The 27,974-nt window shown below is 39.0% G+C and overlaps 2 protein-coding genes across 3 annotated transcripts; one reads left to right on the top strand and one right to left on the bottom strand.

The window, feature by feature from the left end:
- Window positions 1-243: 243 nt before the first annotated feature.
- rps6 (ribosomal protein S6) lies at window positions 244-10,269 on the bottom strand. Of its 2 annotated transcripts, XM_040024149.1 has the most exons (6): window positions 4,643-4,726; window positions 3,907-4,038; window positions 3,335-3,545; window positions 2,166-2,312; window positions 827-984; window positions 244-372 (listed from the first exon to the last, which is right to left on the bottom strand). In XM_040024149.1, the coding sequence occupies exons 1-6, from the start codon at window positions 4,646-4,648 to the stop codon at window positions 277-279; spliced, it is 750 nt and encodes a 249-aa protein (XP_039880083.1). In that variant the 5' UTR covers window positions 4,649-4,726; the 3' UTR covers window positions 244-276. The 2 variants fall into 2 exon arrangements, with proteins under 2 accessions (XP_039880083.1, XP_039880085.1); XM_040024151.1 differs by lacking the exons at window positions 3,907-4,038; window positions 4,643-4,726 and adding an exon at window positions 10,259-10,269 and having other exon boundaries at window positions 3,335-3,576.
- Window positions 6,887-26,317, top strand: acer2 (alkaline ceramidase 2). The gene is made up of 6 exons (XM_040024147.1): window positions 6,887-7,283; window positions 7,702-7,816; window positions 10,949-11,090; window positions 12,162-12,299; window positions 22,527-22,664; window positions 23,837-26,317. Exons 1-6 carry the CDS (start codon window positions 7,170-7,172, stop codon window positions 24,018-24,020), a joined length of 831 nt encoding a protein of 276 aa, XP_039880081.1. The 5' UTR covers window positions 6,887-7,169; the 3' UTR covers window positions 24,021-26,317.
- The last annotated feature ends 1,657 nt before the right edge of the window (window positions 26,318-27,974 follow it).

The raw sequence follows: 27,974 nt of genomic DNA, 5'->3' as shown, positions 1-27,974 counted from the left end.
TTTTGTTAATACTTCTGTGTAGTTTCCTTGACTAAAAAACAAAACAGGCATTTATACATTTGACTTCCATATAGTCTAACTCAAGAGTTAAAACCCTTCAGGCCAGATTATCCACCACTAACTTAAATTTCTTGTTGCATCCGCATGCATGTAGGTACGCAAGGGACTGACAAAAATAGTCTAATGCGTCACTTCATAGGCGGATATCTGGAAGAGAAAATAAGTGACAACTGCACAACACCGTTTCAGCAAAACATGACTTTATTTGATTCCATTTTACTTCTGGCTGGACTCTGACTTGGATGTGGATGCCCTCAGAGAGGAAAGACGGCGCCTCTTGGCAATCTGTTCCTGACGCTTCTCCTTGGCCTCCTGTTTACAAGAACAAATGTGTGTCAAACAGTTTCCACATGTCCTACTTTATGTCTCTTTAACATTTCACCATCACGTACTCGAATGTTTTTCCAGAGGCAAACCATAATCTGCTGAATGCCATTACAGCTATATCATGTAAGGCAACTCAAAATGATAACGATAAAAAACACAATCCTATACTTTAAATTTCAAGTGAATAAAGATTCAATCATAACTTAAAGTGTATTTAAGGAAATTTATTACAATATGTTGTTAAGGCACAATGTAGCTGATGTAATACAGCCACTCCAACACTAGTGGAAATATCACACCTGCCAGAAATTATTTGTCACATTATATTCATTGATCTAAACCACTAGAACATTTTTTTGTGTTCAGCTACATGACAAAAGCAGAGTAGTGTGATCTTTGATGCTGGTTAAGGATAATAAAGGCCTAGATTAACACATACCTTCATCCTCTTGGCCAGCAGCTTTGCGTACTCTGAGGCCTCCTCCTTGTTCTTCTGGGTGCGCTGTCTCTTCAGTGCGATGCGGCGGCGCTTGTGCTGCAGCACACGAGGAGTCACCAGTCTCTGGATCTTGGGAGCCTTAGTTCTGGGCTTCTTACCTAACAAAGCGAGAGGATTGAAAGAGTCAGTGCTGACACAGTTCAAGGTCAAGTGTGGTAATGAGAAAGAAGCTTAATGTACCTAATTTCTATGTCTGTACACACAACTCGTACTGTACTACCTCAAAGGAAGCACATTCCTTACTGTCCAACTGTACAAAAACACTAACTTTGATCTGTCTGCATGCTGGCACCCTGCATTAATCAAAGCCTTGCTGATGATTCATTACTAGGCAGAACAATTCACACAAACAGCACACCTGGGAGTTACCTGCAGTCTCCACTTCTGCTGAATCAAGTTTATTATCATAAAGTTCATTTTTCAGCTTGTTCCTGATCTCAGCTCTTTCACCCCAAATTTGAATAACCACGTGCTCATCAAGAAGACTATATTTAACGGCACTCTCTTTTTAGTGATGAGTTGAAATGGCTTTACCACAAACACAATCTTACAAGCACAGACATCACACAAACTCCAGAACAAACAAATGCTTACACAACGAAAGTAATGTTTATTACTTCTTTACATACACTGGTCAGAATCCATACAGAAACTTCCACAACTCAGTTTTAATCTGCCTCACGCTTATTACATACAACACGTCTATCTTCTTCATCTCACCAAGGTTGTGTTTACATAATGGAGTCCTAAAAAAGTCTACAGATGCACTCACCGGCAGATGAGCATCAAAGATCTGTTTTTATAACTGTTCCCGCTCTTAAACTTCAAAAAAAGGAAGGAATTAAAAGGACCTCCTACTGCACAACTGTCGAGTTTGTCCAGAGTTAAACCAACTCTACAAGAGCCAAAGTGGGAAAAGAAAGCACTTACACCTCCAAAAATCCCAGAAAACAAGACATTGTACTGACCACCCTAGTTAAACCCCACCTCCATAAATTTTAGTCAAAAGACATTTATGTAGGACCTTAAGCCCACTTTTAGTTTATTCTGAATGCTACAGTAATCGCCAATATAGACGTGCCGTTGCGATTTTCTGGAAAACCTTTAACATTCAATATGTGCTCCATACTATCATTATCATTAGACTGGTCAATATTTAAATACACAGTCAGCATTATAGTGCCACCTGCTGCTCTGGCATGCTTCTGACAGCGCTTTACATCATAATTTTGTTTCCACATGGAGGGAGACATTTCTCAAAATGAAAAAAGTGTCTTACCTTCTTTAGTCAGGGGTCTCCTCACAACATACTGCCTAACATCATCCTCCTTGGACAAGTTGAAGAGCTTGCGGATCTTGCTGGCCCTCTTGGGACCAAGGCGGCGAGGGACAGTGCTGTCGGTCAGCCCGGGAATGTCCTTCTCACCTGTGAGTAACAAAGACAAGGATGGTCAATCAAGTCCGAAGAATTCTTAAAAGTATTTCTAGCACCAACAGAACAGGATTGTAACAGTCCTAAATACTACGAGTGTCAAATGGCTGAACTTACTATCCAGTTCACCGTTTAACAAACTAATACTTGAAAAGCAGTGAAGCTTAGTTTTAACAGAACGAGAGAAAAGCCACAACAATTTGGGCAGTGTTGAGGCATAAAATGCTCAAAGTAAACATGTCAGATTTTCCTACCATGTACCAGAATTTGGGTGTCTTAGCAGTTACAGGAAGATATGAGGTTTTATCGAAATAAATGACAAATGATTTGTCCACCAATACAGAAGAACAGAGACAGCAAACCTCGTCAGTCAGATTATGGAAAACCCTCCTAGCCAAATTTAATGAAGCTTAATGTAGCATTGGTGAAAAAAAACAACCCACTTAAATTGAATTACTTTAAAATGATCACTTGAAGTTTATGCATTTGTTTAGTTTTGTCTTGTATTCTGAGCATCACACCAAACCAAAAGTTAACTTATGACAGTTAAAGAGACTCAAATAGATAAAGCTTAAAATACTATATCTGTATATGTTCTCAGTCATCAAGGTCATGGTAGTCTAAGAAGCTTGGAAAGGAAGTGACAGGAGTTCTTTATGCTTCACCTCATCCAAGACGCTTGTAGTTCTGCATTTTAAGAAACCTCTTTAAGTCAAGTCTCTTTCTTTCCAAGCTTTTTAAGCTTTAAAAATACAAGTTTCATTTTTACCATATTATTATGGCAGCAGTTAAAACAATGGGAGAGCATTGCAGTTCAACCATCCACTGTTACTAGGACTGGTCGCATCTGGTGAGCAGCTTCACAGTTACTCTGGCAACACACACTGTCCCCCCTTAATGAATACAGGAAAATCCAAAAGGGTCTGCTGGCGTGCCATCATGCATCATTTACACGCGACTCCAAAGAGATAATCAAAATTATGTGACATATAATGCGCGCACACTAAGCATGTTACCTTTCTTGACGATGACCAAGTTGAGAACGCTGAGGTTGGCATCAACGATGCAACCACGCACAGATTTGCGCTTGCGTTCACCAGTCCTGCGGGGACGGTAGCAGGAGTGGCCCTTGCTGAGGAGCAGGCGCACACGGCCGGTGGTCAGCACACCTTGCTTCATGGGGAAACCCTGCTTGTCGTTTCCTCCGCTGATGCGCACTACATAGCCCTGCAAAAGCATAGATATGTTGCTTCACATCCTTTCTAGGAATTTCATTTCATAGCAAATCTGCCAGGATGATTAAGGTCAAATTCTCATTGACTACACAAGCAAACTACACTTTTGGCAGGGTCATATCTTGCTTTTCTTTCCACATAATCACTCACATATAATCCAAGTTAACTTCATTAAAAATTGAGGGAGCACAGCTGTTTCAATCAGCCATGGTTATATGGGCTGGTTGCATCTGAAAGCAGCTCCACTGTTCCTCTGGCAACACGCCGTCCCCCCTTAACGACTACGGGTCAGTCAGAAAGGGTCTGCTGGTGTGCCATGCCACGTATTTACCAAACGTCACACAAAAACTCACCTTCCACTCATCTCCCAGAGGGTCAGCAGACACCTCAGTGGCCATTCGCTTCTCATAGAAGGTACGCAGCTTTCGCTCATCATCAACTTCAAGCAGCTTCTGGCAGCCAGTAGCGGGAAATGAGATGTTCAGCTGAAAAAGAGGAGCAGTTACCACGTTACTGGATGTGCACACAGGTAACAGCGAGTCAAGGTGCATCTGAATGTTGCGAACTGAGCTGCTAAAGCTTTTAATTATTTTAATGTCGCTAAAAACAAACAAACAAAAACATTGCTGACGAGAAGCAGCGGTTACCGACATCGTGAGCCTGTCTGACGTGAGCTAATGTTTGAATCAGGGGGTAGTGAGAAGGTGGCTCGGGGGCCTGTTAGCTTCTCTGCCGGCTCAAAGCTCAGAAAACTCCGGCTTTAACTTTTGACACAGCCGGCTCAGTTGGTAACATTATCACAGCGCAGGGGAGAGAACGCAAATGTATAACAACGTTTCATTTGAGTAAAACGAGACTTAAACTGGACCCACATTTCGCTCAGAGTGCGGCCATGTTTCCACAGCGTTCTCCGACAGACTCGTCAGCTAGCTCCCATTTTCATAATCAAAGCTCATCCTGAGCGGCCGAGCCACCATTCCTGCTTTAAATCAGCCCGCATTAAAGTTTACATGGTCAGCTTTCACCATATCGTAATATTTAAGAGAAAGCAACAACACGACGAGAAACACAGTTAAAGGATTACGTTACCTTCATTTTGCCAAACCGACCCTCCGACGGTCCGCCACGAAAAAGAGACCGGATATCCGCCTCGTGGTCTCACATAGACCTGAAATGCTATCGCGATAACTGGTTCGCTGAAAAATTTAGGGTTATTAAAATGTCATACTAACTTATGTTATACAAGAATTTATATGTTATACTATAAAGTATTGTGTAACTGTGTTCATTTCCTAATATATATATAAAATCCAAAAAATCTCAAAGACAGGCACATAAATGACAAAGAATAGAATATGTATTAATCCTTGTTACAGTGGAGATGTTGTGGATTTAAAACAATCTGCATTGGGGATTATTATTGAGCCACGGAGCATGCGTCGGCCAGAGGGTGCCAGAGAGTGCATAAGGAGCTGAGATATTAAGATCATTCCCATCCCAGTCTGGTGAGAGATACATTCTTTGAATACTGGCCTAATCAGCTTTAAAATAAACAGACTGTATCTCTTTGAAAAACACTTAGCCAGTTTGATAAAGGCTACCATAATTAACTGCTCACTTGTACAACACCCTTAGAAAAATACTGATAAAAATAGGCATGCAGCTATGTTAGCTGTTCATGCAGCTTCTGAACAAAGTTACTCATTTTTATTGTGCGATGACAGGCCTTTATTACCCTTTACTGAAAACTTGATATTATCAATTAATACAGCAAAGGTGTTTTGTTTTTTTTTTTTGTTTTTTTAAAGAGGTGCAATCTAAAGGCAAGTCAAGATAGTCCTCCACAATGTCAACACTCAATCCAGGGGGTCAGTGTTGACATTGTGGAGGACTATAAATACCTTGGAGTACACATTGACAATAAACTGGACTGGGCTAAAAACACCACAGCACTTTACAGGAAGGGCCAGAGTCGTCTCTATTTTTTGAGGCGACTGAGGTCCTTCAACATCTGCCAGAAAATGCTCAGGATTTTCTATGAGTCTGTTGTGGCCAGTGCAATCCTCTATGCTGTTGCATGCTGGGGGAGCAGGCTGAGGGTCGCAGATGCCAACAGACTCAATAAACTAATTCGTAAGGCCAGTAATGTTGTGGGAATGGAGCTGGACTCCCTCAAGGTGGTGTCGGAGAGGCGGATGCTGTCCAAGATAAAGACAATGTTGGATAACACCTCCCACCCACTCCATGACATGCTGGTCAGTCACAGGAGCACGTTCAGTGAGAGACTGAGATTACCGAAAAGCACCACTGAACGACACAGGAAATCTTTCCTGCCTGTGGCCATCTCCCTGTACAACGCATCCACTTAACACACTGGTTACTGCTACAACTACACATGTTTCTTTTCCAGCTATTTATTAATGAGTGTGCACAATAATAGGGCTGTCCCACACAAAATTGAGCAGAAAGAATAGACCAGGAGTGTCAAACATATTGCACAGAGGTTGGACAGGGCCTGCTAATTTACTCAGCCATAGCTTTTGATAGCTTGACTGAGTCAATTATGTGTGTACATTTTGGATTTGTAACTGTATTTAGATCAGTTTTAAAGTCTTACAAAGACATCACCCACCTTTCACACCAAATGTATAAAGTAATAGTTATGTCATTTTTGTTAGTATTCTGTTATTTTTATTTATTTAACAGGGACAACGCATATGAATGGACACTAGTAGATGAAAATACAACATGTAAACATTACATTTTAGCAAAACGTCTAATTTCCAGGCACATTACATAAAATTTACACAAAAAAACATACAGATATAGAAAATATAGCATATCATGAAAACACTAGTTATTTTATTGTATTTTTTATTTTGTTTTTGTTTTTCTTACTTTGGTCTACTTTTAAAGAACAATAAAGCTGTGGATTTGGTTCAGTTTGGTATGGAAGCTTGTTGCTAATAAAAAACAAAACAGATAGAAATAAGTCAAAATTTAAAAAAATATAGGGAAAAAAAGGAAAGCTCGATTTGCTTATGGAAGGGAAAAGGGTAGAAATGTATTATTGTCATTCAGTATTCTCGAGAAAATCGAAATTTGGAGATCTTAACTGTAATTCTGTTTTAGAGACAGCAAAAACAAAAGAAAGAAAGAAAGAAAGAAAAAAGTATTCTTTGACTACTGCTGACTTGAACATACAAACTTTAAGTATCCCCCCCCCCACTACCGTACTCTTTTTTTTTTTTAATTACCGTGACAAAAATAAGTAAACTCTTCCTTCCTGACCTACGTTTGACCGAAGAAGGAAGCAGGCAGGAGTGACTTCTCTTGCAGCCTGAGCACTCTTTGAGTCGCAGACCGAGCAGCTGTCAGTGGACGAAGCAGAGCGTCACGACGAGCAGGAGGCTTTGTGGAAGAAGGACGTTCTCAAAATGCAGCTCCATAACGATTTCCCCAGTGTGTCACAGGCTCGAGTGGCCGATACGTGCCACGACTCAGACGTTAGGATCTAGCGTGCAGCCAGCGAGCCGACGGATAGCGACTTTCCCCTCCTCGGTTGTTTTATGTGCTGTCTGCTCGGCGCTGTCCATCCGACAGAACTAGTTCAGACATGAGTAACGTTAATGTGATGTTTTGGGACCAGTTGCAGGCTGGTAGCTCCGAGGTGGACTGGTGTGAAGGCAATTACCTTATTTACCCCAGCATCGCTGAGTTTTACAACACGGTCGGTTCTGAGAACAGGGCTTGTTGTTGTTGTTTTTCTCGCTATTTTGCACATTACAGTTTTGTTTACAGTCAAAGCCTTTCTGCATTTCCTCTTCTTGCTGTTGTCTCCGTTGCACTGCTTGTTTTGTTTTACTCCCCTTTCCTTTCTTTCTTTTGTAGTTTAATGGCTTCTTTGCGCTATACAAATACAGGCCATTCACCATTTACTTCCCTGGTTAACGACTGCTTAGCTGAGCAGTCTGGCTGCTTTTCAGCTTCAGCATCATGATATTTATTGTTAGTAGCAGTTTACAGGTTTTGCATGCCAGTTTCTGCACAGCCACCGAGGCCCGCACACTGATCAACTTTTGACGGGCATTGCTGGCTCTTTGCTGCGGGATCAGTGACAAAGACTTTTCTGTTGTTTATCATTTCAGATCAGCAACATTTTGTTTTTTGTTTTGCCGCCGATATTAATGTGCCTGTTCCGCCAGTATGCAAAACATTTCAACAGTGGGATTTACCTCATATGGATACTGCTAGTTGTGGTCGGTAAGTTGGCTGCTGACCTCTCTTAACCCTTCATTTTTATTTATTTATTTTTCATTTCTCATCTGTACACGTGGTACATAAAGCAAGCGTCAGATAGGGAGGCTTCAAATAAATAAATAAATAAAATAGTGGATGTCATACAGATCACCAGTTGTCAGGCATCTTGGGAAGATTTGCCAGTTTTCTGTTGTTTAGTCTGTCTCTTCCTTAATCTCAAACTCTGAGATGTTGAGATCAAGGATCTGCGTGGGGGCCTGACCATCTGTTGCAGGGCTCCTTGTTTGATCGTTGCCATTTTTGGGCTTTATATGTGGGTTTGTTGATAGAGGTTTGCATACATAAGGAGACTCACTAGAAAAACACATCAGCATAATTCAGTTGAGTACATAAGTGCCACTAACACTGCTATGACTGTAAAAAGAAAAGGATCATTATAGGATTCATAAAGGAGGCCTCTATAGCTGGGCTGCTACATCAGATTGCATTAGATTAAGTGTTAAGTTGTTAACCCTAACATACTGTTCATATTCACTGTCTTCATAGTATACATATAGTATTTGGCATTAATAAATGTATGACTAATCCTTACTTTGTGTATTAGAGAGCAGACAGTGTTTTGTTATTTATTTATATTTTTTTGTTTAGGTTTTACAACATTTGTTTATGGAAAAAAATATCTAATATCTCACACTCATGTCAAGTTTTACCCAAGACACGAAAACGTAACAGCCATATTCATCTAAATATATTCGAACTGAGTTGATCATCGTTACTGTCATTGTGCAGATGCCAAAAGTTATCAAATTTGAAGCTAAATAAGGCCATTTGAGGTATTTTTACTGCTGTCAAAACGGGTCAAATGAATGTGTAAGTAAGGGTTAAGGGACTGAGTAAATAGTCCTTACACAAACCAATTTCAAAAAGAATTGTGTATTCCTGTAGGACTTTATTCACAGCAAAAAAATATTATTTTTTTCCTTTATTTTTTATGAGAGTAAGCAAAGTATCTGAGGGGTTTGCACTGTTAACTAGTACAAACCAGAAGGTTAAAGTATGTCGACTTGGTCTCTAGGCAGTTACGATGGACATTTAATTTGAACTAGTTTCCAGGTTTTAGACCAAAGGAGTGATCTGTATACACTTGTACTGCAGTGGCACTGTTGGGGTGCACAGTTTCTCAGCTGTGGCCTCTATCACCATCTTTAGATTGATTTTGAATTCATTATGTCCCATTCAATATTTAGGCCTTTAATGGTGCTTCTTCATGTACACAGTTCAATAGAGAGCCTTTCCCCATCGATGCTGTTTTGCAAACGCTCGGATTGCCCTGTCAGCAAAGATAACCCGAGAGCAACCCCACCTCTGTTCCAAGGAGGTGACCTTGGTGGGTGTCCGGAAAAAAAAAGTAGTTGAAAAAGATTTGCATAACTGTCAGATTTAAAGAACTCGAGCTGGGTGTTTTCCTCTGTGGCCCATGTGTGGTCCAATGTAAAGGGAAATAAACGCAGTCTCCTGGCTTTGTTGGAGCCTCTCAGACAGTTGAACATTCTTGGTCCATACGTGTTGCCATACCATAAATCCTTATCTGTGTATCTTGGACTGCATCCATTTTCTTTTCTTTGATTCTGGAGGCTTTTTAAAACAAAGCCAGTGCCAGCAACGGGTCACATGGTTTCATGCCGTTTCCTCTGTTTCAGCAGTTATGGTGAACTTTGACTGGAATAGAAAAGCAAGCCTATAGTTTCTAGTTCAAAAACAACATCCAGCTCCTTTTTATTTCAACTTAGCCTCAGCAGTGTGTGCAAATATAGTTTGGCTACTTTGCATCCATATTTTGACCTGTCAGCAGATCAAAAATAAGAACGTGTAAATTAAGGCTTTGAATTAAGAAATTACACTCCTCACTAGGGCTGTTCGATATAACGATATATATCGGATGACGATATAAAAACGTCTATCGTTTCATTTTACGCTATCGTTTGTTTCGTGGTGTCGCAAAATAAACTGTTTACGGCAATATTTTTTCATCGTTTTGATGGTCACTGTAGTGGCTATATTAATTTCTTAAAGTTCTCTCTTTCTCTTATATTTAATATAACCACACTATGGATGGACAAGCGCCTCATTTTATGCGTTGTGGTTAGCAACAACGACGGTAAAACCATCGCGTGTCCGCTTGTTTATGTTCCACATAAACCTTTCACAATAAAGCTCAAGATCCTGTTGAGACTTTTCAAAGTAAACTGAATCACGTGAAAGAGCAGATTATTTACAGATGAGTATTAAAAAAGAGCCGCCAGGTGCTAATAAATAGACCTTAGACTCAAAAGTTAGAACAGGCTTTTCCCTGCAGCACGCTGTGTAATAAATACTCACAAAGAAAACGGCGGCCGTTACAACTTATGTCTAAAAATGTATAGTTTCATACATCGGTTAAAACACTCAACTCCAGCTACATGACGCACTGCTGGAAACACTTCCCGCAAGTCTAGATTCACAGAATTGACAGAAAATGTTACATTTTTGTGATTTATATCGTTATCGGACGATAGAATTCTTATATCGGGATATGAGATATAACAACTGAGTGGGAGCAACATTTGATAAGAAGTCTGCTGAAATGTTGCACCTGATAATAAAAAGTCTGTTCTACCGTGATAAACAAGGAGGGGAAAGTGACTGCTGCATGTCTCTGCAGCATTTCAAGGCTTCATTTCTAAATAACTTTGCAAATTAAAGGCCAACAAAAGAGGCCTTTACATTCACTGTTACACAATGACTGCCTTTCCTCATAAAACATTTGGCAAACATTTGCACAATAACTTGAAACCCACATGTTTAGCAGCTTGAAAACGGCTTTCAAAGTTCCCATCGTAGATAACAGCCGGTCCTGTTCGATGTGTGATGATTGTGGCGTTCCAACTGTGCTCTGTTTTTCGGTTATTGTTTTGAACTCGTCGTTTTAGAGGGGGAATATTTTAACTCTACGTTTGCTATTCTCAGTTATGTTCTGATGTTATAAAAGAGAGAGGGAGCACGTAACAAAACACAGACTGTCTCATTTATCCTGCCCTTTGAATACAAAACTTAAACATCTATCACTGTCCTTCTGTGTCTCTTCCTTTCTCCAAGGTATTGGATCAACTTATTTTCATGCCACCCTCAGCTTTCTTGGCCAAATGCTGGACGAGCTAGCCATATTATGGGTGCTCATGTGTGCCATAGCTATGTGGTTTCCAAAGAGGTATTTACCCAGGATATTCAGGAGGGATCGGTATGTTGATAACAACAACTATTATTATTTATTATTATTATTATTATTATTATTGTAAAAAAAGATCTTAAACTATGTGCATGTGTAGATATGTAGTCCTGTGAAAAACTATTTACTCCTTTCCTAATTGGGTTTTCTTTTTCTGCAATATTTGGCACAATAAAATGTTTCCCATCATCAAACAAAGTTACAGTCTTTTACATCACTTTGGAGGAATTTTGGCCCTCTCTTCTTTGCAGAATTGTTTTAATTCAGTCACACTGGAGGATTTTCGAGCATGGTTTAAGGTCATGTCAAAGCAACTCAATCAGATTTAAGGTGCAGCCCTTGTCTAGGCCACTCCAAAACCTTCATTTTGGGGTTGTTTGAGACATTCAGAGGTGAACTTGCTGGTGTGTTTTAGATTATTGTCCTGCTGCTTTTGAGCTCGTTTAGCCTACCGGTACTTCATTTTGTCAGACAGGTTCTATTTAAGTGATTTCTTAATTCAGAAGCTCTACCAGTAATCAGGCCTGAGGCCTATCCTTCATGCTCTTAACTCTTAATTATCATTCAAGCAGCTAAAAGTGTTTAGCTCTGACTGGAATTATTCACAGCTGGTGGCATCTGATGGTAGTGGCAATAATTAAGAATAAACGCTAAAGCAGATACAGTGTAGGTTTGTCCCGTGCAAGGCAGGGCAAATTTTTTTTTTTTTCCACATGGTCAAATATGTAGCATATGCATTTAGTACATTTAGCTCACTGTTGTCACATGATATCTCAGCTGCTGTGACACTCCTGTTTAATAATAGTCCTTTCTAAGATAGCTGACACCAGTAAAAGCTGCATCACATGTCTTTACTTCTCCTTGCATTGTCACCAAGCTGTCACAGCTGCTTGCTCTCACTTCAGGCTGCTACTTGTTTTGCCCAGCCTTTAGAGCTGAGCGTGTTTGTTATGTGCACCTTAAGTGGGTCATAATAATTTCTGGAGCACATCTGAGTCATCCAAACCCTCCCTCTGTATTTTACAATCATGTTCATGGAGTATTGCAGCAATATCTGTCTGTTTTGTTCATTAATCCATCTAGGTCGAGATTCAAAGTGGTCATCGGCATCTTATCAGGGATCACCACGGGGCTGGCCTTTGTGAAACCTGTTGTCAACTCACTGTCACTGATGACTCTGGGAATCCCATGTACCGTGCTGCTCATTACTGAGCTGAAAAGGTAAGACGGAAGAGTATGACTGTGTGTGTGTTTGTTTAAACAGCATAGATGAGTGTAAGTAGCCGAGTAGGTCTGAGCCAGAAGTGGCACACTGAGTAAACTACATGGACTATGTATCAAATGTGGACATGCTCTGAGCATCAAAAGAGGGAAGACGATGCAGAAATTTTTAAACCTAAAGTAAGTAAAGTAAAAGTTTATTTTTATAAACCCCTTACAGGAAGCAGGTGGTGAATCTGTTGGCTGATTTATAAAAAGATGTGTGATTGTGCAGAAGTCTGTGAGAAAATGATCTTACTCAACTCACGCAAGTTATGACCACATGTTCCTAATGGGTTTGTGGTCTCAGCCACTAGTTTGAAGTCTCCTTTAACACAGCTTGATGTTTATTTAGCAAATTATGGTGCCTTCCTGAGTGTCTCTCATGATAAAGCAGAGTATTTCTAAGGGCCTAGTTATGTGTGCAATGTCATAGTCTTATTCTCAATCAAATCTAACCCTTACTAGTCATGTCCAGTTGAAAAACACTTAAAAACATGCACTCACACACAAAAGATCACTGCCAAAAGGCTTAAAATGTCACTAAGGGCCACATTTGCTCAGTGGGGATAGTATCACAAAAACAAACCCCTGGAAGTGGAAAGCTTTGCTCTCTCTCTCTCCACTTTGAAATCCTGTCTCAGGCTACGTCCACACTAATGCGTTTAGTTTTCTCTCCGTTTTGGCCTCCTGTCCACACTGAGACGGCGTTTTGGCTCATGGAAAACGCAGCGTTTTGGAAACGCTCTCAAAAACGCATACATTTGAAAACGGTGCTTTCGCGTCGCAGTGTGGACAGCCAAAATGGAGACTTTCTAAAATGATGAGCATGTTAGTCATGTGATGCAGTCATGTGACCAATTAAACTAAGATAGTGTAGGGCATTGTTGTTTTGTTTGCTCTCAAGCCCTATTAAAGATTAATATCAGTCTGTACATGCTCCAGTTAACTTTTCTTCAAATTTTTTAACTCTCACTCGCAGTTGCAACTTTATGCTTTTGTGTTACTCGCAGCAACAACTCCACCTCATTGTTAGTCCATTTAAAAAACTCGGTGCTTTTCCTCAACATTTTGCCGCGACGTTTCAAAGAGCCGGAAAGTAAATAAGCAGCAGACAGAAATGAGGCCGGTCGAATCTTCTTGCGCTTCACGCATCCGCAGTACTGGAACGTAAGCGTTTTCGGCCGTTTCAATGTAGGCACGCAACTCTGTGAAAATGACTGAAAACGCTAGTGTGGACGCGGAGCGTTTTCAGATGAAAACGCCATTTTCAATTCTATCCGGGCTAGTGTGGACGTAGCCTGAATCTCAAAACCTCCTGAAATTTACTCACTCTGATTGTCTTCCAGCTTAATAGGTATTTTGGTTTATTCTTATTGTTTTTATTCTTTTATTCTTCTTGTAACCAACATAATTTCCTTAAGTATTATTAAAGTATTCTGATAACTCTTCTGTTTGGGTGGTTTCGAGTGCACACTACTTCAGCTGCAGGAAAGTTGATAGAATTTCACTATACAGGCTAACTTTTCTGTTAGGAATTTATGGGGATTTCTAAAATATGTGTGTTAAAAGCTGAAAGCTGCTCTGCGTTGCTGGAAAACGTAACTGCCTGTGGCATGCGCTGTATGCGTCTTGTACTAGGCAGCTATTGTCCCCCTCCCTCTGACAGCCTGCTTTGTTAGTGAAAGTTACAGTTTTATTCTAACAGAAATATGAGTGGCTCGGCTCTAAAGCAGCTTTCTGTGGTGATGAAGACTCTTTTTCTGTGAAAGTCAACGCAAACCATGTGAAGTCAATGATTTAGTTCTCGTTCACCAACATAACTGAGTCTCACTTAGAAGTGAGAAAGTCCAGCAGTGCTGAAACTTTGGATTGTTTTATATGTTTTGGTTTTATGCAATCACGTTACTTAGCACCCACCTAAATGTTGTCGTCTTCTATAGTGACTCACAGGATGGCTGTAGATCAGGCTATTGGCAGAGGTTTGTTTGGCGGAAACGCCTGGTATGTGCCCAACTGGAAATAACATTGGCGGTAAATAAGAAGCGACTGCAGCATCAAAGGATGTAGCATAAATCACAAAAAATTCATTTTTATCAGCCCCAAATAATGTAAACCAGCAGTCCTCTATGAAGTCTCCGGCTTTGTTTCAGTCATGCCTTTATAGGCAGGGAAATGTTCCAGAGTTGATGCATGGGAAGTATGATAACCTGACTTATCAACAATGTGCTTTATCACCTCTTTAAGTCTTGAACTGTTTAAATAACAGAAATCAAATAGTGAAGTCGGTGCATTGTTAACATGCCACCTTTCACCTTTTTGTACTGTCTGGTGTGTCTGTTCCAAACTTATTATGGGGAAGAAAGTTCCTGAAAGCACAACAAGCCTTTCACTCTGTTTTTCTGCATGTTTGTGTCCTTAATGCTTCCTAGCTGTCACAGTAACGTGGACGTATGTTCCGTTGCTTCCGTTTCCCATAACCCTAACTCAACACCATCAGTCCCCAAAATTCCTCTATTGTTCAACCTGTTAGTAATTCTTCACATTACTGCCAGTGCCAGTCATCCATTGAAACTGCTTGTTTTTGTTGTTCCAAGTGTGAGAGAGTTCCTGTTGCCCCGACTGATGGACTTTTGCCCTCAGAAAGGACAGAAAACTTAGTTGTTGGTTTCAATCCAAGTCAACTTTCAGGCCAGCAAGAACAACATGTTCTGTGAGTCAACTGTGAGCATGCAGAGGGTTTCTGAAATGAAAAGTATATAAAATTACAAAACTGGAATACTTTAATACTATTATAACTAGCCTGCAGCGTTTTTTCAGAGTGGTGTGTAGAAGAAAATTCCATCACAATTTTTAGTGACTGCAAAGTTACGTATGCAATGTACACTGAGCGTGATGCGTGAAACCAATGCAAATGGAGAACATTGTTAGTATTATAGTAAGTTTTAAGATCTTATTATGAATTTGATGTATGTGAAACAGCTCATGGAACGTATCACAGATAATAAGGTTAAATAATAACATGCTTGGGGGAGGAAATAAAAGCATCCTGTTTCTGTTACAAGATGGATGTAGGCACCGTGAAGTCACCCACTGGTGTTTCGACTCCACATATTGAAGCTTCAGTGTTATTTATGACCACTTTATTAGGTATACCTTTCTAATAACCGTTTTCTTTCAAGCAGAGGTTCCGCCCTGTACTAGAGAGGTTTTATTTTTATTTATTTAACCTTTAGTCCCATTGAGACTGAACGTCTCATTAACAAGAAAGACCTATTTTATTTGTGGCAAAGATTCAACAAGGTTCAGCCAAGCAATTTTGGTCCATATTTAGGAAAAAAAAATAGTTGTTCATCAGCTTTGAAACGATCCACAGGAATGGGAGTCGCTGAAACTTGAGTGATAAATTTAATTAGTGTCGAGCTTTGTGTCACGTATGCCACAGACCTCTGTTTTGTACAGTCGAGTGCGAGGAGAGTCACATCAGGGCTCCACCCTTATCTTTGCCTCCCACAATTATACTCCTCAGATTCCCCAGCACTTTCTCTCAAAGCAGAAGCACTAATCTAATGTCATGTATCTTATCTCACATCCTTCTATAATCTCCTGGCTGATGGGAGCAGTTTTCCAGATATCCGGCTATGTGGTGACGTTTTTGTCAACATATATTTGCTGGCAGGACAGGGCGTTGGCTCGATAAGAATAATTTATGTAAAATATTTCAGGCCAACTGACTTGATGTATAAGGTTTACAACAGAAGTGAGCATAGTTCTGTCCATATGATGACGTAAGCAGTTCAATATTTACTCTTTCTTTTCTTTTTTCTACTAAAAAAGTGTTTATTGGGGATTTCTTAGAGATGATTCTCATAGCTGCTCTTTGCTGCTGCTTTATTGCTCCATGTTTATGATTAAAATGCCACATTTTTTTTACTTGTTTACTGAAGCATATTCTAAGTAAAGTTATATAATGGGCGTGGACATAATGTGTAGACTCACAGCTTTCATTTGAGGGTATCCACATTCAGATTGGATGTAGGGTTTAGGAGTTTCAGCTCCTCAACATGTGCCACCCTTTTTTTTTTTTTTTTTTTTTTTAAGGGGCCAAATGTAATTGGACAATTGACTCAATTTCATTGGGAGGTGTGGGCAGTTGATTTGAGGTGTAGTTCTTGTATTTAGAAGATTTTGCTGTGACCAGACAGTAGACAGTGGAGAGCTACTTGGCCTTGTTTTCAAAGGAGCTCTCCATGGAGGTGAAACAAGCCATCCTTAAGCTGCGAAAACAGAAAAAAAAACCCATCTCAGAAATTGCTACAATAGTAGAACATTGGTGAATGATCACAAAATCATTCCCATGGTGAAGAGAAACTCCTTCACAACAGCCAACCAGGTGTACAATACTCTTCAGGAGATTGACCTTTTGATATCCAAGAAGACTGTGTGAAAGTAAATACAGAGGGTTCACTGCAAGGTGCAAGCCACTCATCTCCCCCAGAAAGGCCAGATTGGACATTGCTAAAAATCATCTAAAAAGCCAGCACAGTTCTGGAAAAACATTCTTCGGACGGATGAAACCAAGATCAGAATAGAGTGGTGAGAATGATGACAAGAAAAAATTATGGAGAAGGTGTGGAACAGCTCATGATCCAAAGCCTACCACATCATCTGTAAAACACAGCGGAGGCAGTGTGATGGCATTGGGGTGCATGGCTGCCAGCTGCACTGGGATTCTAGTGTTTATTGATGATGTGACACAGGACAGAAGCAGCCAAATGAATTCTGGGGTGTTCAGAGACAAGCTGTCTGCTCAAAACCAGCTAAATCCAGTCAAGTTGTTTGGTCGGTGTTTCATAATACAGATGGACCATGACCTAAAACATATAGCCAAAGAAACCCAGGAGTTTATTCAAGCAAAGAAGTGGAATATTTTTGAAGATCCAAGTCAGTCACCTGATCTTAACACAGTCGAGCATGCATTTCACTTGTTGAAGATTAAATTTTGGACAGAAAGGGCCACAAACAAACAGCAACAAGCAGCAGGTTGCTGCAGTAAAGGCCTGCCAGAGCATTAAAACGGAGGGTACCAGCATCTGCCGATGTCCATGATTTCAAGACTTCAGGCTGTCATTGCCAGCAAAGGGTTTTCAACTAAGTATTAGAAATAAACATTTTATTTTCAGTTATTTAATTTGTCAAAGGAATGTGTTAATAATGTATGTCGTTTGAAAGCGCTTTCCCCTATTGTTCAGTAATGTTTTTTTATCTTGCTAGACAGCAAGCGAGTTTGTTTGTTTTTGTTTTTGTTTTGTTTTTTAAATGACGCTATCCACAGAGGTTGTTGTTGGGGTTTTTTTGCACTGCATGTCATAATCTCTAATCTGCCAAGTCTGAAGGGCACGCCTGTCTGTCTTTCAGAGGCTTGTTATTCAACTGAAGCACTATGTGCAGCATAATTTCCATTAGGACGTCACAGTGGCTCTAATAGCAGTGTTGTGTCTCCCCCTGTACTTCCTGATTACTAGCCCATCTGTGCTTCTTCTAAGTTTTAATCGGTTACTGATCTTCCTGTAGCTCATTTTTCATCATTACAAAGTCTCAGAATAAGATTTCTTATATTCCTTTGGTAATTCTTATCCATAGGGAACCGAATCGTGCAGATATACGGATAGAAACTCCTGTTCTATGGTCATTTTATGAACAAATTCATGCAGCTGAAGAGAAATAATCATTTTCCCCCAGTTTTGATTCAATGAATCAGAAGGTTTTTTTCTACCTTTGCCAGCAGTGCTCACAGGTGTTTTTCTAGTCTGTTTCATTGACTTTCTGTTTTGAGGCCTGTGCATTTTTAATGCATAAGCCCCATATTAAGCTTTCTTTTCTTGCTTTCACATATCTTGTCGTCACATCTTCACAGTTATTGATTAGTTTATATTTTTTAAGCACTTTGACACTTAAATTGTAATATAAAGACGTATAGCCACTCTTTTTGTGTTCTGTGATTAACTGGAACAATCAGTTTTTACAGTATTGATGACAATTTAATGACCCACTTCCCAGTGGGAAGATGCATCACTGGCCATCTATTTTTGTACTTCCTGTTGCCGGTTCATAGCTGTGACACCCTTTTTTCCTGCCTCTCTCTGGGCAAGTTATGTAATATACGCAGTTTACCAGTTCAGTTCACCAGCGCACTTACTTTAAAATAAGAAAGCTTTAATTCTGGTGTGATGGGTAAATGTTGCAATTTCTGTAGCTGTTATTATTTTTAAATAAAAGATGTAGAAAAATAAAGATGTAGCACCATTTCTCACTGCTTCCAGGGAGTCATCCACTTCTGAATATACAGTATGCAGATAAATGTACGGGTCCACCGACGTGTTACATCTACAGGAATTGCTCGGCCATGGAGCTCCCAGCACACAGTTTTTGGGCTGATGTTAATGCCAGAAAAAGTCTGGAGCTCTGCAGTTAATGAATCAGCAGAGCGTTTGCGACTTTTGCGCTCTATGCCCCCTAGCACTCGTCAGCCGTGCTCCGTAACTGAGTTGACTTAATCCAGTGGTGGCATCCTATTACAGTTTCATGCTGAAATACAGTGAGTTCTTTAGAATAACCCATTCTTTCACCAATCTTTACAAAGTGTAAAGGCAGATTGAATGGCCAAGTGCTTGATTTTATACACCTATGACAGTGGGACTGAATGAAATGCCTGAATTCAAAGGTTAAGAGGTGTGGTCTAGTACTTCTGTCCAATGCTGGCAACCTTAGTATTCCTTACTGGCCAAATTCCACATTTCCACAGGCTTATGATTACAGTGTAAATTAATTAAATAGGAAAAGTGTTGCTCCCATTAAGGTGAAGGTTATCTCTGGAAGGAAAAAGTCTCCATGGAGAAACTCCACACTGGTGAAAAATGAAAAAAGAGAGTGTAGGAAAGCTGAGCGCAGATGGAGAAAAACAAATCTCCAGGTTCATTATGACATCTATAAAGAGAAACTTCACAATTATAATTTACAACTGAGGAGTGCAAGAAGGTCCTACTTCTCTGACATCATCACTAAAAACAGTCATAATGCTCGGGTCTTATTTTCTACAGTTGACAGGCTAACAAACCCTCCTGTGTCAGTGGCAGCTGAACTTCATTCGACCATGGCCTGCAATGACTTTGCCAAATTCTTCACAGAAAAAAATCCAAAAAATTAGACATCAACAGCAGATCCAGGATATGTACTGTGTCCACCAAAAAACTAAAAACTGCTGTAATCAAACCTATACTGAAAAAGGACAATCTTGACAAGACACAAATGAACAACTACAGGCCGATCTCCAATCTCCCATTTTTAAGTAAGATCATTGAAAAAGCAGTTTCTCAACAGCTCAGTTACTTCTTAAAACAGAATAACTGCTACGATGCCTTCCAGTCAGGTTTTAGACAGAACCACAGCACTGAAACCGCTCTGACCAAAGTGTTTAATGACATATGTCTGAACACAGACAGTGGAAAAATGTCAGTCTTAGTTTTACTGGATCTCAGTGCAGCATTTGATACAGTTGACCACAACATATTACTCAAACGACTGGAGAACTGGACAGGTCTTTCAGGAACTGTACTAAACTGGTTCAAAACATACTTAGAAAACAGGAAATACTTTGTATCAATAGGTAACTTCGCATCTGAACAGACAAGTATCACATGTGGAGTTCCCCAAGGTTCCATCTTGGGACCCCTTCTGTTTAACATTTACATGCTCCCACTGGCACAGATTATAAAGAACAACAAAATAAACTATCATAGCTATGCAGATGACACACAAATATATATCACAATGTCACCAGGAGACCGAGGCCCTGTACAGGCTCTTGGTAAATGCATTGAGGAAATTAATGACTGGTTGTGCCACAATTTTCTCCAGCTAAACAAAAACAAAACTGAGGTAATAGTCTTTGGCGCCAAAGAAAAACGATTACAGGTCACCAGAGAACTTCAATCTATACATCTAAAAACCACAAACCAGGCGAGAAATTTGGGTGTAGTGATGGATGCAGACCTAAACTTAGAAAAACACATTAAGACAATAACAAAGTCAGCTTACTATCACCTCAAGAATATTTCAAGGATAAAAGATCTGATGTCTCAACAGGATCTGGAAAGACTAGTCCATGCATTCATCTTTAGTAGGCTTGATTACTGTAACAGCATCTTTACAGGTCTACCTAAAAAATCAGTCAGACAACTACAGCTCATTCAGAACTCTGCTGCTCGAGTCCTCACTAAGACCAAAAAAGTGGACCACATCAGTCCAGCTCTGAGGTCTTTACACTGGCTGCCTGTCCGTCAGAGGATAGACTTTAAAGTTCTGATGCTGGTCTATAAAGCTCTGAATGGTTTAGGACCAAAATACATCAGTGACCTCCTGACCCAGTATGAACCTTCCAGATCCCTCAGGTCATTTGGATCCGGTCTTTTATCAGTTCCCAGAGTCAGAACCAGACACGGAGAAGCTGCATTCAGCTTTTATGCTCCTTATATCTGGAACAAACTCCCAGAAAGCCTCAGATCAGCTGAAACACTCAGTTTATTTAAATCCAGGTTGAAGACTCACCTATTCTCAGCTGCATTTGAATAAAGCACCAAATCCACACTTTTAAGCTTAAATTTCAAAACTTACATTAACTACTGATTTTATCTACTGTTCTGATTTTATCTGTTTTGATTTTATATACTGTTTTGTTTGTTTGTTTTGCTTGTTTTAATCAATTTTAAATCATGCTTTTTATTTGTTTTTGTTTCTAATGTCTCTGTAAAGCACTTTGAATCACCTTGTTGTTGAATTGTGCTATACAAATAAATTTGCCTTGCCTTGCCTTGCCTTTTTGTTTAAATAAAAATAAGTGTTCTCCACATGGTTTTGGGGCTCTGAAGGTCAGTGACAAATGTCACATTCATGGTGTCAGAGCTTTCGGAGCTTTTTCGCTTGAATGACTCCCACATTCCCTGAGACCAGACCGCCTTTATCAGTCAGTGTGATCGCAACTGACTGCTAATTAATCTAATCTCTGCTTTCACTGTCAGTGTAAAGTTGTTCACGTCTGCTTACAAAGATTCCTGAGCCTCTGCGTGAGAGTGATGTTTGCCGTTTAGCTCAATCCGGTTATGTTGCTGAGCTGGAAAGGTTCTGTGTCATCCATGGATTCGTGTCACCTTGAAACAATGGTGACTCAAAGGTAGAGGCTTCTTAAATGGTTTGACTTCATCAAATGCACTGACCTAAGGGCAGGTGACAAACTGCCAGTCCTGTATCGTCAGCACCGTTTAGTCACAGTCAGGCTTCTGTGTCCCCCTCTTTGTCTCTGCACTCTGTTTGGCCTGGCTCTGACTGGTGTGCCTAAGGAGGGCAAGACTAAGAATAGTTTGGCAGTGGCACTCTGGATTAGCACATCTCTGTAGGTCAGAGGTGTATCCATGAGGATATTTGTGCAGATAAATCTAGCTGGAGCAATCATCGTTGCCATTAAAATCGCTAAAATCCTCCTGCTTTTAGAGCACCAAAATTGGGCAAAAAGGCCAGTACATCCTGGAAGCGACCGCGTGAGGAGGCCCAGAGGTTTAAGATTCTTTAGGCAAGAAATAAGATTTTCAGAAGTATTTTATTGATAAAAAGAAATGTAAACATGAGGATCAATATTTTAATGTTAGTTTGCTAAAACTGAGAAAATTTCCACTATGATTTTGTAGTATTTTTATATTACAGTGGATTAAATGATTATGTAAGTGAATGTCATTGGGAGAATTGGCAGCTGAAGAGCTAGATATTAGATAATGGAGTTATTTTAAGACAGAAATGCAAACGTGTGCCTCAAAATAAATGTGGTAAAATAAATGTTAATGTTTGTCTGTATAATCTGGATGTGAAAGAGGAAGAGGAATAAATGATGAATATATATGCTGCCCACAAGTGGCCAACGTGGGTTTAGCAGCAATGTACTTTACATATATGATTAATTGCATTTATTTAGTAAATATTTCAGATTGTTTCGAGAAAATCAATATAATCTGTAATTCTAGGAAATGTATTGCTATTTTAACAAAATTGAACTGTTTCTATTTATATGCTGAATAAATCATCAAGTTGGCTGCATTTGTATTTTCACAGCTCACATTGTTCTTCACTGTGTCATCGCAGGTGTGAAAACCCACGTGTGTTCAAGCTGGGCCTGATCTCAGGGATCTGGTGGGCGCTGGCTCTGCTTTGCTGGATCAGTGACAGGATATTCTGCGAAGTGTGGTCATCTGTCAACTTTCCCTACCTACACTGTGCTTGGTAAGCTCAAAGTCGACTCAAAGTCAAACTCAGTGCTGTATAAGGTGTTAATGGTATCATTTATTCACAATGTGTATTTTATCCTGTGAGACTAAAAGGCAAAATAAGTGTTACAAGACAGTTACAGTTGCACTGTATACTTTTTTTCTTAAAACAAATGAATAAAAAATGTCAACCAGTTTTCATTTCAGGTGATTTATGTGTTTTATATGAGGAGGAATGGGGAGGGGAACTAGGCAGTAGCTTCAATAGACTGAAGGTAAATCAAACAGAAAAGAGGAATTTGAGAAATTAAGTCACGTGAAATAGAAATTTGTAAAAACCACCTTTCAGCATTAACTTGAATAACTTGTTTTCCGTATGACTTTATCAGCCTCTCACATCATTGTGGGGGAACTTTGGCCTAGCGTTCTTTACAGTGTGGCTTTATTTAATTGAGGTTTGTGGGTATTTATGCACAGCTCTCTTAAGATCATGCCACAGCATGCTGTCATGGACTTTTTTGAGATAAGGGACTTTCTGCTTCACAGAGTGAATGGGTTAAATGCAGAGAGGAATTTCCCCACGGGGATCAATAAAGTATACGTTATTATTATTATAATTATTATTATAATGTCTTGAACTTTAACATGTGATATGCTAAATGCAGTTCTGAGATGTAGCTGTTGTTATTTTGCAATTTCTCTGCATGGTCTCAGGTGAATTGGCTGTCATTGTGAGAACCAATACCTGAATGTTTTAGACCAGCAAACTGTCAAAACTTCTGGTTTTATAGAAGTGTTCACACTTACTGGTAATTAGTTAATCAAGTGCAATTGTTTACCAGAACCTGACTGTTACTTACCCTCTGAATTCCTATGAAAGCCATACAAGTTTGCTTATTTTAATGTTTTATTTTTCAAACTGCATAGAGTCCTGCGAAAACTTTCTTTTTTCACATGGCTGCAGAAGTAGTTGGAAAAATCCCAAAAAGTTGATTCTGTTCATCTGGATGTAGCATTTTCAGTGGGAGAAACCTTTTGTCACTCATTCAAGTGACTTTTTCAGTCTGAGCTCACTGCAGGTTTCCCCAGATTTGTTTTAGGGAAAACAAGACACTGTTAAACTTTTACAGCTGTGCCTGTAAATCATTTCAGAGGTTAGGCTTATTCATGATCATTTTGCTCTTACAGGCACATCCTCATCTGTCTGGCTTCCTATTTGGGTTGCGTTTGCTTCGCCTACTTTGATGTTGCTACCGAGGCACCGGAGCGAGGTCCCGTCATCATGTTCTGGCCCAGTGAGAAGTGGGCCTTCATTGGTGTGCCATATGTCTCCCTACTCTGCGCGCATAAGTCTACTATAAAGGTGACTTAAAGCAACGCTGATGCGTTCACACCGAGACACAGCATCTGTGACTCATCTTGCATCAACTGGTGCTCTTGTGACTTGAGGATATACGTGATGCACGTCTTGGCCGACCGAAAGGATTTTGTATTTGGCTCATGTTTATGCAACTCAGTCAAAGAACAACAGGTTGTTTTAGACGATACACAACTACTCTTAAATATCAAAGCCAAGAAACCTTTACAGTGTTACAAACGTATCTCAGGCTTTGCATAAGAGGTATTTAAAATCTCTTAAGAGTTTAAGTGTTAGTATTTTACATTTCATACTTCTTTAAAGAGAAGATTTTCTACATTTTCTGGGAACTGAGAAAACCTCACTGTAAAGAGTTATGTTGCCTTTACAAGAGTAAAAAACATAGCACCTCATGAGTGCAGTCATGAAACCATGTTTAGAAACAATAAAGCACTGGATTTATTAACTGTGATTAATGCGTCACGCATTAAAGCGTCACGTTGCTAATACAATCAGCAAATCAACAGCAAGCTTTATTGGTTCATGAAATGTTACTAAAGCGTTACACAAAGGTCATTTATGCAAAGCCTTGTGCTGTACGCCTGCCCGCCCGTGCTTTCAGGCTTTTTGCTGAAAAACGTCAGAAACACATGGGACATTTCTGCTACAGATCTGTTCAGTTTTACTTTAAGGATGCTACTGTAATTTTTCTTTTTTTTAGAATAGTAAATGAGGAAAGTGTTTAATATATACCTGTATATATTTCCTAATTAAATAGGCAATAATACTCTCAAGAAAATAATACCATTCATATATTAGTGAATGACCAGGTACCTTTTTAATATTGGCACCCAATGTAGAAACCCAAAAATCTGAATGTGACGTGAACGTAGCATTTTAAGATATAATATCTACATTTATTTAATCAAACAATTATCTTGCTTGTGTTTAGCCTCTAATCCCGAATGTTTTTGCCCTCAACCCAGACTTCTCAACTGACCTTCAGGGCTATTATTATTTCAAACTTTGTTTGGCTTTAAACACTAAATAATGGATTCCAAAGAAGAATGAAGGTGATTGTGCTTTGCAATTTTAGAAAATGTTTGGAAAGAAGATGCCAAACCATCTGGTATCTGCTAGCAGTTGTTGTCTTTGGAGGTATGATTTGTTAATTTCTCCGTCCAAAAGCTAAAACTTTAATTTTCTTTTTGTTTGGCAAAAAAGGAAAAAAATGCATACAGGATACAAAAGGGATGTATTTTGAATGCTGCAGACCAAATCCCTGAAACACAAAGCTCTCCAAAGCATTTTTTTTTCTTTTTTACTTTGTTGGACATGTTCCTGAAATCTGCCTCTAGCCTTTTAACTAATATCATTTTACCCCTGTCCTCCCACAGAGGACTCTGGGAACTCAAACAACCAAAATAACTTGTGCAATCATGAAAGGTCAAATGAATCATGTTTTACAAAGAAAACAAGTATTTTGGTGATATTCTGAAGCAATAGTTTTGTAACAACATGATGTATTTTCTTATTATAAACCGTTTATATTTTTCTACGTGAAGTGCAGCCAAAGGTGAAGGTGAATAATTTTGATATAGCATTATTACTAACTTTGTTGATGAACATTTTTAATGTATCTTCATGAGAAGCCTTTTGGGTGGAATGGAAAATGTGAACAATGCAATGAGTACATAAAACTGTGCTGCAAATTATACAGGGAAACGATGACGGTGGGTTTGTTGAGTGATGATACTTGGGAAGTAAGTCAGTGAATTAGTATCAGATCAAGGACTTTGAAAGCAGCAGCCTCTTTCTGTCTGCATCATGAAGGTTGTCTTGGCTATGACTTAATGTGTTTTTATTAACCTACATGTATATAGATCTCAGCATTTCTCTGCCTGCTTTGACAGTGCAAATAAACTGCACAGAAATATTTATTTTCATTAATGATCCTTTTTTTGTAAATGAATATGTGTAATAGATTAGATAATTAATATATTATTTTATGCAATAAAACTCAATAAATCCCCCAAATGACTGTTTGTGTCTATTCCGTGTTTATCTTGGAATAAATACTTTATCAGAAGTGCTTGTTTCACTGTACACTTTTGCCACTCTAGTAGGTTTTCAGCAGGCTGACTTACAGTGATGCAGAACACAATTTTAGTCACTAGGGGGCGAAATTTCCCCACATCTAATTAAATAAATCTATAGAACTGTCACTTTTCAATATAAGTGAATAAAATAAATAATAAAAATTGTCATTGAAGAAATATTTGATTAATTCAATTTCATACCAAAAGTAGTACATGTGAACAGATTTTCTTTTTAAAATGACAAATCCAATAATATGCATGGCAATATAAAGTCATGTGAACAACTAACAGCATTCTTACTTGTTCAACAACATTAGCCAGGTGCTGCTAATCAAATCCACTTGATTAAATAAATTAACAATTGCGAGCGCCTCTATAAAAGCAGGCCTCATTTAGCATGTTAAATGATAGTAAAAAGGGGTGGGGGTCTGGCATTGTTTGAAAGGGTTGCCTCTTCTCTATAATACGGTAGAATTATTATATATATATATATATATATATATATATATATATATATATATATATATATATATAAGAGAATGGTTTAGGTTTGCAAATTCAAGAATGCCGATTCTGTTCATTCTATCCCTTTCTCTGTGAAAGAAACATTTTGTCACTCATCCAGGTGACTTCTTCAAGTCTTCTTCAGACTGAAGAATTCACTTGGATGAGTGATGAGACATTTCTCCAGCTGAAAACATAATGTTCAGATGAACAGCTTTCTGGGATTTCCTTACCTGGATGATCGAGCATACATCTAGAGATTAGACTTGCAGGTTTGCAAGTTTCATCTAAGAAAAGTGCAAGACTTCTCCTTTGGATAGAGGAGGCTAGCTAGTTAAAGCTTGGTCCAAATTGTGCCACACAACAGCACAATGATCCTGAGCGCAGCAGCAAATCTATAACAGAATAGCTGAAAAGGAAAAGAATCAAGGTCCAGTCAAAGCCCAGACCTCAGGCTGACTGTAACAGTGAGGTGGGACCTTAAGTGAGTGGTGCACAAGTCGATGCCTGCAAATTTCCATGAACTGAAGCAACGCTGTAAAGAAGAGTGGGACACAATTCCTCCACAATGCTGTGAGAGACTGATGAAGTCACATTTATTGCTGCTGCAGGTGGTTGTACAAGCTACTGAATCATGAGGATGCTTATTTTTTCACATGTATATTTGCCCTAATCCACATGTACATTATAATAAAGGCCAAATGTATTTTAACAGTATGCCACGCTGATCTACTGTAAAGTTAAATGTAATTTCTAAGAAGGTACCGATGTTTAAAACAGCAAAATTACAAGTTCAAAAGAACACTGTAAATAAAAGGGACAGTTACACCCTCCAAAAGGCGTAAACATCACATCCACCTTATAAAGATTAAGCCTAAGAAAGTAGAAAATTTAAGTGCGTTTTGAAAATAAACAATAAAGAAGCATCGCATCTAGGCAGTTTGTGTCTCATTAAACTGGAACTTTATTTTGTTTTTCTTTGCTGACATTTAAACACAAGAGTGAAACATGAGATCCAGCCTGCTTTATTTCGGTGTTCTCTGGAGTTCTTTCTTCATCAGGACTAAACAAGTCTTTGGAAAAGACAATGTGAGGTAATGTGTTAAAAACATGAAATCTTAAATATTCAATAAAAACCTTCAAGTAACTAAAGAAAACACTTAATTTATATTTTCTGTAACTACACTTGTAATTATACTCTTTATACTTTCTATTTCAATTCTTGTTAATAAAAGCATAAAGTTCGCATTACAAAATGACCTGTAATAAAGTCTGGTGAAGCAACTCAATCCTGTTTCTGTCTCAAAAATATATTAATTTTAATATTTAACATCAACTAAGATGTCCATGTTTATTAGTCTTTAAC

Source organism: Simochromis diagramma, unplaced genomic scaffold, assembly GCF_900408965.1.
Source record: "Simochromis diagramma unplaced genomic scaffold, fSimDia1.1 OVJJ01000302.1, whole genome shotgun sequence".
NCBI lineage: Eukaryota > Metazoa > Chordata > Actinopteri > Cichliformes > Cichlidae > Simochromis > Simochromis diagramma.
Note: the sequence above shows the minus strand (reverse complement) of the source record. Positions and strands in the feature narration are given on the sequence as shown.